A 12,350-nucleotide genomic window follows, 5' to 3' on the forward strand; every position below is an offset into this window, starting at 1 on the left:
AATGTATCCTTCAAAGTTGGTGGCTAGTAATATTGCAGTGCTTAAATATTTCAGTTCAAAATAATCATAACCCTCAAATTTTACAACCTAGTGTTTTCCCCCTCTCTTAGGGTGGAATGGAAGGTATGGAGGAGCTTGAATTCTTCTTCCAAGGGAAAAAATACCAAATATCAACCAACAGGATTCTATGGCTTGCTGAGATTCTGGCATTACCATGCTGTTATTTCAGGCAGCACATGTTCATCTTCCAGTGAGAAAAAGGATAGTAATTCTACAGGTTCATAGGAATGTGGCAAAACAATTTGTATACAACTAAAACAGTGGTGTTTTCCCCAAGGCCTAGGAAAGCAAAAGAAAAATCTGAAGGGTCGAACTGAACATTTTTATGTTTTTCTCCTGTAAAAATTGAAGACATCTGCAAGAATGCAACATCAAGACAAGCTTTAACTGTACTCTGTTGATTGATATAAAAATGATGAAAACCATTTGAAATTGGGACACGAGGAACTTTTTAGTGCTGCACTATCGATGTTATGTATACCATGGAAGTTTTAACAGTTAAACTATTCCCATAGAACCAGTAAGCTGCCTGGGAAGAACCGGAAGCCCTGCTGCTACAAGGTGACCTCACTGCACAGCTCATAAACGTTAGGACTTGTTTCTCCATAAACACCAGACATCCTTCTGGTACTTTCTAAAGTTCTTTAACTACTTTAGAATACAAGAACAATACATACATAATAAAACAGGCATTGGAATATTCACATTCATGGGAAAACATAAGCGTTGATGAACTCTGTATTAAGTTCTCTTAAGAAACTGGTTAAAACTTGATAAAAGTTCATTACAATTCAGATTTTATACCTACCCTGGGCCAGGAGTCTACATTGCATCAATTATGACAGTTAGGATGGAAAATTACTTAACAGTTGCTGACTGTACACAGTTTAATTTACAGAACATGTACCCTCCCTTCAAAAAGAAGGCAAAGAAAGCACTCAAAAGTTTTCAGTCTAGTTGACTATTTTTTAGCATAATGATTAATCTAATTGGAAGCAAAAACATTGCTACTGTGTCTGAATCTAAGAAACAAAATGATCATACAGAAACCTTTCCTACAGAATGCAAGTTCCCTATTTCATGTTAAGAAAGGAAGGAAGGACACTTCTGCCCAAGTTCAACACAGAAAATATTTGGTTTGAGAATTTAAGACAGAAGGCACTTGGAACATTCTGATGTAAGATGTTAACCACAGAAACATACTGTCACAATTTCATCTGGGTTTATTCAAATCATTTAAAAAAATTCTTACTGCACTTATTTATTGAAAGGAATAATGACATTACTGTATTTCACCTTTAACTATTTCTACCTGATTTAGCAAACTGAGCAGCATGTCAGCCCTAAAGTTTCCAAATCTAATATGTGATTTGCAACCAGTTAGTCTAGACATCTGATAAGTAGATGCCGAATGAAACAATTATGGGAAGCACTATGGAGCCACCAGAGAGCAATCTTACTCTGGTGTGCTTGGGCTGATATTTATAAGTCATAACACTGTTTGGTTGACTGGCACCAATACTACTATGGAAATTTCAACTGCTGTAGAGATTTTACCTAAAAACACCATATTAATATTTCCAGGTTTTCTCAAAAGAAATCTACCCATTTTTCCATCATTAGTGTCCTAAAGGCCATGGACTTGAAAGTTTGGTTACATGACACCCTGTAAGGTCACAATTGATCCAGTTTTAGGACAAGACACAAGCTTGACTTGAACGTCCCAATTTAGTTTCTTCCTTTCAGAGGAAGGAGATGAAAGGGAATCAGCCATCCTATTATTTTTACTGTTAATACTTCTCACAAGATGCTATCTGTATAGACTTACCATTTTCACTATTTCATCAGTCAACATTGAGCTGACAGTTCTTCATTGCTACACTTTAAACTGTACAGTAAGTTCTGCAGGGATGGATCCAGTATTTCTACCTTTATTTACAAATATCACATAAATGGATTCTAGTTGAATCTACATGTTTAAATCCATTGGCTAAAAACATATTACATATTGTAAACATGGCAATATTTAATACAGTATCTATTCTAAAATATTTTCATGTCATGATCACATTTGTTATACCTGAAATTGAATTTATACACGTTAAGGAATTACTAGCAATTGTTGCTCACTCTACAATTGGGAGGGAGGGGGTTAGGGCTACATTTTTTTATTTCAGAAACATCTTCAAAGTAAAGTTAAAGCTTGTCTTTGATTGGCTCGGCGTATCCTTTGTATCCACATTTAAACTGAAGATTGACATGGAAAATAGCTAGGGCCCCTTCTAATTTACAGAATTTTAAAAAATCAGTTTAAGATTCTTAGGGGAAGTGTCTGTTGTGAAGAATTAAAAAAAGAACAAAACAAAACTGCTGCAAAATAAACTTAATGGAAAGAGGGACTTCAGACTGTCAGTTCAAAGTTCATCAGGTTGTCAGTCCTGCTTAGGCTGCAGCTGCCGTTTCCAGGCCTCATTCAAGTAAACTAGTCGTTTGTAGTTGATGATAAGAAGAATGAAGTTCAGCACGTATGTGATGATGCAGATGATGCAAAACTCCTTCAGCACAAAGTACAGAATGTAGGCCAGGTACAAAGACCCTACCACAGACACGATGGAGGAGGTCATGAGGATTAAAGCTGCAACTGCGCTTGCTGTCATGCCTGCAAGAGAAAAAGACACTTGGCTCAATCAGGTTGAGTTAAAAGCTCACATCTTGTGTTTTGCTGCTGTGTAGGAATACTGGCCTAACAGCAAAGCTCCATGAAATGTGAGAACAAAAACTACTGGTCTATTTTGTTAAAATCGTGCAGGTTGGCTTTGCATTTACAATACCAGTTTCACAGCTGGATTTCTGATCTCAATAACTACAGATGAAATATTATTACTTATTTCATAACTGGCATTAGTTAAGTGCATAACTGCTAAGCACTCAAAGAAAATATTCAACTTCACAACAACATTATACAGTGAAGCTGATTTGTAAAACAGCCCCAACTCTCTTAATGAATAAAGGAACATCAGGATACATTTGGTGAGAGACCCTGGCCTTTTCACTAAACACTTTCCTTCTGTGGAAAGTAAACTTTGCTCTACCATGTTTAGACCCAATTTCTCAAAAATCCATTATGGTAGATGATTACACCAATGTGGTGAAGAAGTTAAAAAATATATATATTGATAAATGTTTTAGAAAGGGCTCACCCTGGTGGATAAGGCAAACCATATTTGGCCTGTTGGCCACATAGGGTCAAACCAAATAAAGGAAAAAGCAGTTATGCATGCTGAGTCAGTGTGCAAAAATCTGACAGCATTTGAGACTCTGACATGTTCACATGTATTGTTTTACAATTTCCTATAACCAACAGTAGTAAGAACCTGAGCTTTTATTTTCAAGAAACGAGAAGGGAGGGAATATTCAACAGCCTTTTATCTAATGACTAATAGAATAAGGAAAACAGGAACAGGAAAAAATTTTAAAAAGTGGTAGTAAGTTTAAAGAGGTTAATTAAAGAGTTAAAATCTCTGGTGCCTGTTGGAGAAAAGCAGAGGTCAAAAGAAGTTGCCTTTCAGCTGTGGCTCAGCACAGGGGCTCATCTTGGAACCCATGGGACTAGTCAGCACTGGATTGTGATGCTTTAATAAGGCTCTTCAATACTAAGATGCTGTTGAATTACTTATGCTAGAGACTGGCAAATCTGATCAATCATGCTTTAGAAAATAAAGTTTTATTAAACCCAGCTGTACTCATTTGCTTATGCATTATCTTGGGCTGCTTTCACACAGCAATAGCAGAACTGAGCAGTTGCAACAGCCCACAAAGCCTCAACTATTTTCTATTTGGCCCACTTTGGAATTTTGCTGACCACTGACCTATACTAAATAACTAAAACTTCAAAAACTAATGCTGTCACCTTAATTTTATCTAAGAATGCTAGTTTCAAAATCACATTAGTAAGTTATTTAATTTCTCTTCCCTCAACTATAAAATTGAAGTAATAATCATACCTCCTAAGACTGTTGGAAGGTTTAAGTAAGCTAATATGGGTGAAGCACCATAGAATACTACCTGCACTTAAGAAATGTGCTATAAATACTATTAGTTAAATACAATAATATCAAACCTGTCTTAATGTCATGTAATTGGGTAACATGTGGCTTGGAATAAAATCCCCAGTGGAATTTAAAATGTGCTGTATCTCTAAATAAAGGATGGGACACTCATGTCATGGAGTAATTTTAAAGTTGTAACAAAGAATAAAGACATTTAATGATACAGAAAGAGCACCAAGATATATCAGTCAAGCTAAAAAAAAAAAGGAAGCTATAGAGAAGTATGCATAGCATCTGCCTTTTTATTAAAAGAGGAGGGAAATTAAGATCATACACGTTTTAAAAAAAGATTTTACACCTTATTTTCTTGTCAATAAAGGAACTGGGGCAGAGGGAGACAAAGGTGGGAGGAGACTCCACTGGATACCATTTTATGTTTCTGACTTTTGAACCACGTGACTGTATCATCTATAGAAAAAATTAAACTAAAAACGCTGTTATCTCAAATAACTTGAGAGGGAATGAAGATGCTATCTTCTGGAAAACTCTAAGAGGAATTCAAATGTGCCCCCAGTGATAAGGGCACTGACATTAAAAACACCAAGAAGAGTCTGAAAAAAAAAAAGCTTCAAAAAATTGTAATGGAAAAGAGACATATGAAACATGTGATTTAAAATATGCATATGCAATGAATTGACAATATAAATTTGACTATTTCACTTCTTGCTCCAAAAATTCGTCCATTCAAAATTTCATGGGTTCTCTGAATAGGAAAGAGCCTTATATTTGGCTTATACTTTATATTCTTCTTTAGACTCCAAGAAAGCAAATATATGTTTTCTTGGCGTCTAAACATATATCTGGAAGAAAAAGAAAACCACACCACTCACCCTACCCCCACCCCAGGTAACCACCAGACATTTTCTATGCATTTACATGCACATGCATGATCATATAATTATCTTATACTTATTATGCCATGATTTACTATTTTCACTAAACAAATTGTCTTGATGATCTTTCCAGGATAGACCCACTTTTTCCTTTTAATGGCTACATAGTATTTTCTAGTATGGATATACCTATTGCTAAGCTACTTTTCACTTGTTGCTATTTAAAAATATATTGGCAGAGTGGGACACGGTGGCTAAGCAGGCAGAGTTCTTGCCTGTAGTTCCAGAGACGTGGGTTTTATTCCCGGTGCCTGCCCATGCAAAAAAAATATATATATGTATATATATATATACATATTTTATATATATATATATATTGGTGGAGTCACAGATAAGGAAATATTAAGAAAGCCAATCCAATAATGTGAATAATTTAAAGGCAATTACATTTTTTAAATGCTGGTATGATTTTCCTTGTGCATGCATGCATCCTTGTATTTCTTCAGGATAAATGTATAGACATGGAACTGGGCAAACGGATAGGAATACTGAGAAATTTAGACTCATAATGAAATGAGGCATATTTTATTTAAGAGTTAAATATGTTTTAAATGAATCAAATCACAGAAGAGTTGGCAGATAATGGAATAAGTACTAATGACTAAAATACAAAAGCAAAAATGGACAGACTTAACTTTAAAAGTACAATAACAATTCACAAAACTAAAATAAAGAATAAAATATTTGTAACGAACATGAAAATAGACTATTATCAGGACTGCAATAACCAACTTGGTAATGAAAGGAAATTAAAATATAACAAAATTAAAGTAACTGTTTAAAATTGAACATGGGTGAAACTTTAGGGAAGGTAGGCATTTGGTTGAAAAGCAACTTGACAGTATCTATTACGATCTATAAAAAAATCTGTGTCTTTTGACTCAGAACCCAATACCTGGAAATTTATGTGGTGGAAATAATCCAAAAGGGTAGGGGGTTAGTGGACTTTAAACAAAGTTGTTCACTGCAGCATTATTTAAAACATAAAAATTTTGAAACCTAGATATTAACAAAACATGTAAAAGGATAGACAAATATGAATACTATATTGGCATAAATAAGTACACATAAAATTAAGTGAGCAATGCAGAAGGCAATGAAAATAGTGGATATATAAAGGTGATGGAATTATGAATATCATTTATTTAATGTTTTCTCAGTACATAATATTAAAAATAGCTACAGAGTCTATCAAGTAGTAAGGAAAAAATTTCCAGGGAAGACTGGAGTAATAATTTCCCTGAATGAAACTGGTTTTTCTACATGGACATCATGGGATGCTGTTCTCTTGGTCAGACATCAGCAGATAGGAAATTCAGCATTATTACCATCCAAAATCTTAGTGAACAAAGTTTTCACAACACAAAAATGTACTACAGACTAGTGGTTCTAACATTAGCATATGCTTTTATTTACTATAAAGACATATTTCAGTGCAAATACACAAACTACTAAATGAATAACAAAATGAACTTATTTTTATATTGCTGCATAAATACTTACCAAGTAATAACTGTAGTATATAAAATATAAGTCCAAAGACACTGTTTGGCTGGTTTAATACACCATCCTTTCCAAAAATGGAACCCAAAAGACCAAATCCTCGACCCCATCTGTAAAATAAGGAAAACCAGTAACCCTATATTTGAGCTTCCCTATTTTAAAAAAATGTAAAATTATCAGAGAATGTTGTCCAATTCTACAATGAACTAAGTTGCCAAATTCCTTAAATGTCTTTTCTTTGAAGTGTGATTTATCCCAAATAGGGAGGCAGGTCATTAGATTTCTATATTGTATCTGATTGAAAATAATAATCTAAAATTAACATTTAAATTGCCAATATCTATATATTCTTTTTCCAAAAGAAAACAAAGTATTCTTTTTCTAATAGCATTAGTATTTGTTGAGGAAGCTTCTCTCAATTTAAGCCAGGGCTTCTTAACGCCATTGACATTTTGGGCCAGATGATTCTTTGTGGCAGGGGCTGTCTTGTGCACTACAGGGTGTTTAGCAGCATCCCTGGCCCGTACTCACTAGATGCCAGTAGCACCTACCCATAGTTATCACAACCAAAAATATCTTCAAACATTGTCAAATGTCTCCTGAGGGCCAAAATCACCCTGGTTGAAAGCGATTTATTTAAGTTATCTTATTTCTTCAAAGTATACAGACTGAACAGTTGCTTTTGGCAAGTTTCACTAGGATATACATTACAAACCTATCTTTTAAATGTAGGACAATATTAGAAATTGTAGTTCTTTCCTAGACTCATATCTTAAAAGCAAAACATTGACACAATCTATGCTCCATAAATTTTTCATTTACAGTTTGACTTTTTTCTTATTTTAAAAAAGGATTGTTAAATTCTGTTTTAAAAAACTTGATTCATATATCAAACTTTTATTTGAAAAGAAAAAAAACATTTGAAGATTATTTCAACTCTGAATAAGGGTACTTTGAAAAACCAGACAGAGAACAACCAGTCATGTTTTTAAGTGAGTAGAGAGGCACGCTAATAAAACCTAAACTTTGGTTCTGAAAATAAACCTGTTTTATCCTGAAAACAAGGATAAGTAAATGATTCTTCATTGACCACACTAGTTTAATAAGTAATCAATGCCCAAGAAATAGAGTGAAATCCTTCATAGTGATGATGTTGCAAAAGAATAATCCCACTTTTGGAGGCAAGGAAGAGCTATGGAGACTTTTATTATTCAGCTATACATTTCAAGGAATACAAAATAATCTCCATTTTATTCATTCATTCTTTAATTCATCAAATATTTATTGAGCACCTGTTAAGCACAGATACTGTGTTAGATGCTAAGGTCCAGGAGAGAACAAGTCAGACACAGTGCTGCACTCCTGGAGCTGATATTCAATTTAAGGAACAAAAGCAATATGCATGTATACAAATGACTAAGTTGCCTTCAGAATGGACCACCTATTAAGACGAAACCCAGTGGAGGGTGTGGGATTACTCTAGGTCAGTGCTTCTGAAAATCAAAAGTGCACACAGTCACCTTGAGATCTTGTTGAAATCTTACTACAGTGGGTCTGTGGTGGGGTGGGACTTAAGAGTTCACATTTCCCCAAAATATGCTCTCATGTGATGCTGACACCGTGGGTCTGAAGACCACACTCTGAGAACCACGGATCTTGGTAGAGAAGGGCAGAGGACATGCTCTAGCTAGATGGTCAGGGAAGGCTGTTTTTTAGGAATTAAATTTCTAAGTCAAATGGTAAGTGCAAAGGCCCATGAGGTAGGAACAAGCTTTGATAGTGCAAACGGCCCTCACAGATGTGGCACAGAGGAAAGTGAGAGAATTAAGGCAGAAGTCCAGTCATTTACATTATTTAGGGCCTTGATAGCACGCCATAAGAATTTTTTTAAAAATATTTCTACTGAGGTATCTTTATGTACCATAAGTCCATCCAAAGTATACACTCTATGGCTCAAAATATCATCACATGGCTGTGTATTCATCACCATGATCATTTTTAAAACATTTGCATCACTCCATTAAAAGAAATAAAAAGAAAAAACTCATATATCCCATCCCCCTTACTCCTTCCTCTCATTGACCACTAGTATTTCAATCTACCCATTTTTAAAATCCCGTATCCCCCCCCCCCCCCATTATTTTTTTTACTTTTTGTCCTGGTTTTTTACACATCTGTCTATACCCTGGATAGAGAGAGCATCAGATACAAGGTTTTCACAATCTCAGTCACATTGTAAACGCTATATAGTTATACAATCATCTTCAACAATCAAGGCTACTGGAACACAGTTTAACAGTTTCAGGTACTTCCCTCCAGCCACCTCAACACTAAACTAAAAAAGGGATATCTATATAATGCGTAAGATAACCTCCAGGATAACCTCCCGACTCTATCTGAAATCTCTCAGCTACTGAAACTTTATTTTGTCTCATTTCTTTCTTCCCTGTTTTGGCTTATACCCGGGATTTCTGTCCCACATTGCCAGGGAGATTCACACTCCGGGGAGTCATGTCCCTTATAGGGGGGAGGGCAGTGAGTTCACCTCTCAAATTGGTTTAGAGAGAGAGAGGCCACATCTGAGCAATATAAGATGTTCTCTGGGGGTGACCTTTAGGCATATTTATAAGTAGGCTTAGCTTCTCCTTTGTAGGAATAAGTTTCATAGGAGTGAACCCCAAGATCGAGGGCTCAGCCAATTGAATTGGTTGTCCCCACAGCTTGCGAGAATATCAGAAATTCCCCAGATGGGTAAATTAAATATTTCCTCCTTTCTCCCCAGTTCCCCAAGGGGACTTTGCAAATACTTTATTCTCTGCCCAAATTACTCTGGGATATATCAGGGCATCATACTAACCTGCAAAAGCCAACAAGATCTCACTTCCTATTCAAGGTTACATGTAATTATGGTGTTTGAATAAACTGACCATAGAAGTTAGATAATGCACTACCAAAAATATAAATTTTACACCAAGTAAATGCTTCTCCCATTGGTCTCACACAGAAGTTGAAATTTTAAAATATAGACCATATCATCCTTTATCCTGTATTCCAAATCAGCTTCAATCATATCTCTAGTTGAGTCTGATCACTTTTTCAACTTTTTAAAACAGATCCTGTATGGGGTAATGGGGACATAGCTCAGAGCTCTAACTTTAAGTCTCAAGTGTAACAAATATACCTGATGTTACAGGGAACGACCAGTTTATACATAAATAGCTCATATCGCAGAATTTAGAAATAACCACTATAACTCCAGAATATATGTGACTGCTGTAAGAGCTTACAATCTAGGAACCTTTACAATAGGCCCCAAACTGATAACCCATGCTCTTGGCTTCAGTTTTCCAAGTTTCTATATTCTAGTTGGTTCATATGAGTGAGGCATGATAATATTTGTCTTTTTGTTTCTAACATTTCATACAACATACTGTCCTCTAGGTTCATTCACCTAGTTGCATGCCTCTCAACTTCATTCCTTCTTGCAGCCACTTGGCAGCCCTGCATTTATACAACACAGTTCCCCCTTCCTTCCCTCAGTCATTGTACCTTTAGGCCACCTCCATCCATTGTGAATCAGAACACTGTGCCATAAAACACCAGTGTGCAAATATCCATTACTGGCTCCACTCTCAGTTTCTCCAGCTATATATATAACAATAATTTTGCAGGATCATACAGTACCCCCCCCCCCAACTCACACAGCCTGCTATGGAACCACCACACTGCCCTTCAGGGGGGATGCACCTCTCAGCTTCCTTACCAACAGTAAATAGATACATCTCTTTCTCCACATTTTCTCCAGCACTTGTTTCTCTCTGCTCATTTTTAAACAGTTTTATTTGCACATCATACAATCCAACCTAAGTAAAAAATCAGTGGTTCCTGGTTTAATAACATAGCCATGTCTTCACAACCACAATCAATATGAAGACATTTCCTTTTCTTCCACAAATAACCCCATTAGTTTTGGCATAATGCCTGTTACATTCAGTGGACACATATTACAATGTTACTGTTAACTGTAGACCCTTGTTTTGCAATGACTGTATTTTTTCCTGCATACCATCCTATTTTTAACACCTTGCAATGTTGATAATCCATTGTTCTGCCTCATGCAAAAATATTCCCATATTTGTACATTTAATCACCATCATTGTTCTTCTAGGCATTCCTAACTTAAACCATCTCAGTCTTTATCCTCTATCTTTCCTTCTGCTATCATATGTACTCCCAGCCCTTCTCCCTCAACCATGCTCACATTCAGCTTCATTTGGTGTACTTATATTACTGTGCTACCATCAGATAGTATTGTACTATCCATTTCTGATTTTTTTTTTTTTTCTCCATGGGCAGGCACCAGGAATTGAACCCGGGTCTCCGGCATGGCAGGCGAGAGAGAACTCAGCCTTTTGAGCCATTGTGGCCCACCCTCCATTTCTGAATTTTTACAACCAGTCCTGTTGTACATTCTGTACTCCTTTAGCACTTAATGCCCAATCTCTACCCTCTATCTCCTGAGAACCTGTGTCATTAACTTTAACTCTCAAAGTTCACTCATTAATTTTAATCCATGTTAGTGAGACCATACAGTAGTTATCTTTTTGTTTCTGGCTAATTTCAGTCAACATAATGTACTCAAAGCTCATCCACACTATCACATGCTTTATGACTTTATTTTTCTTACAGCTGTGTAATATTCTATCATATGTATATACCACAGCTTGTTTAGCCATTTGTCCATTGATGAACTTTTGGGCTGTTTTCATATCTTGGCAATCGTGAATAATGCTGCTATAAATATTGATGTGCAAATGTCCGCTTGTATCCTTGCCTTCAGTTCCTCTGAATATATATATACATCTAATAACGGGATTGCTGCATCATATGGCAATCCTATACTTAGCTTCTTGAGGAACCACCAAACTACCTTCAAAAGCAGTTGCACCATTCTACATTCCCACCAGCAGCGAATACGTATGGCTTTTTCTCCACATCAGCTCCAGAACTTGTCATTTTCTGTTTTATTTTGATAATGGCCATTCTAGTGGGTATGAGATGATATCTCATTTTGGTTTTGATTTGCATTTCCCTAATAACCAGTGAAGTTGAACATCTTTTCACATGCCTTTTAGCCATTTGTATTTCTCTTCTGAAAAGTGTCTATTCATGTTTTTTGCCCATTTTAAAATTGGGTTGTTTGTCTTTTTGTTACTAAGTTGCAGAATCTCTTTATATATTCTAGATATTAAACCCTTATCTGATATGTGGTTGCTGAATATTGCCTCCCATTGAGTAGGCTTCCTTTTTATTTTCCTGACAGAGTTCTTTGATGCACAAAAGTGTTTAATTTTGAGGCGATCCCATTCATCTATTTCTTTTTTCATTGCTTGTGTTTTGGGTATAAGGTTTTGGAAACCACCTCCTATTACAAGATTTATAAGATATTTTCCTCTAGAAGTTTTATGGTCTTAGCTCTAATGTTAAGGTCTTTGATCCATTTTGAGTTAATTTTTGTATTGGGTGTGATATATGGGTCCTCTTTTATGATTATGATTATTATTATTATTATTTTACATGGGCAGGCACCAGGAATCAAACTTGGGTCTCCGGTATGGCAGGTGAGAACTCTGCCATTGAGACAACGTTGCCCACCCACTTTCATCAATTGTCTGTAAGATGAGAGGGTCTATTTCTGAACACTATTTTCGATTTCATTGGTCAGTATAACCATCTAAACCAATACCATGCTGTTTTGACCACTGTAGCTTTGTAATATGCTTTA

At 35.8% G+C, this 12,350-nt stretch overlaps 1 protein-coding gene across 1 annotated transcript in view; it reads right to left on the bottom strand.

Moving 5' to 3' along the window:
- Positions 1-6: 6 nt before the first annotated feature.
- The window catches only part of VKORC1L1 (vitamin K epoxide reductase complex subunit 1L1), a 104,246-nt gene continuing 91,902 nt past the window's right edge, over positions 7-12,350 (bottom strand). Inside the window, exons 2-3 of the mRNA XM_077141049.1 lie at positions 6,566-6,675; positions 7-2,719 (exon numbers count right to left, since the gene is read on the bottom strand). Coding sequence (XP_076997164.1) covers positions 2,493-2,719; positions 6,566-6,675 — 337 coding nt within the window. The 3' untranslated portion in view covers positions 7-2,492. The remainder of the gene's footprint in view (positions 2,720-6,565; positions 6,676-12,350) is intronic.

Source organism: Tamandua tetradactyla, chromosome 23, assembly GCF_023851605.1.
Source record: "Tamandua tetradactyla isolate mTamTet1 chromosome 23, mTamTet1.pri, whole genome shotgun sequence".
Classification (NCBI taxonomy): Eukaryota; Metazoa; Chordata; class Mammalia; order Pilosa; family Myrmecophagidae; genus Tamandua; species Tamandua tetradactyla.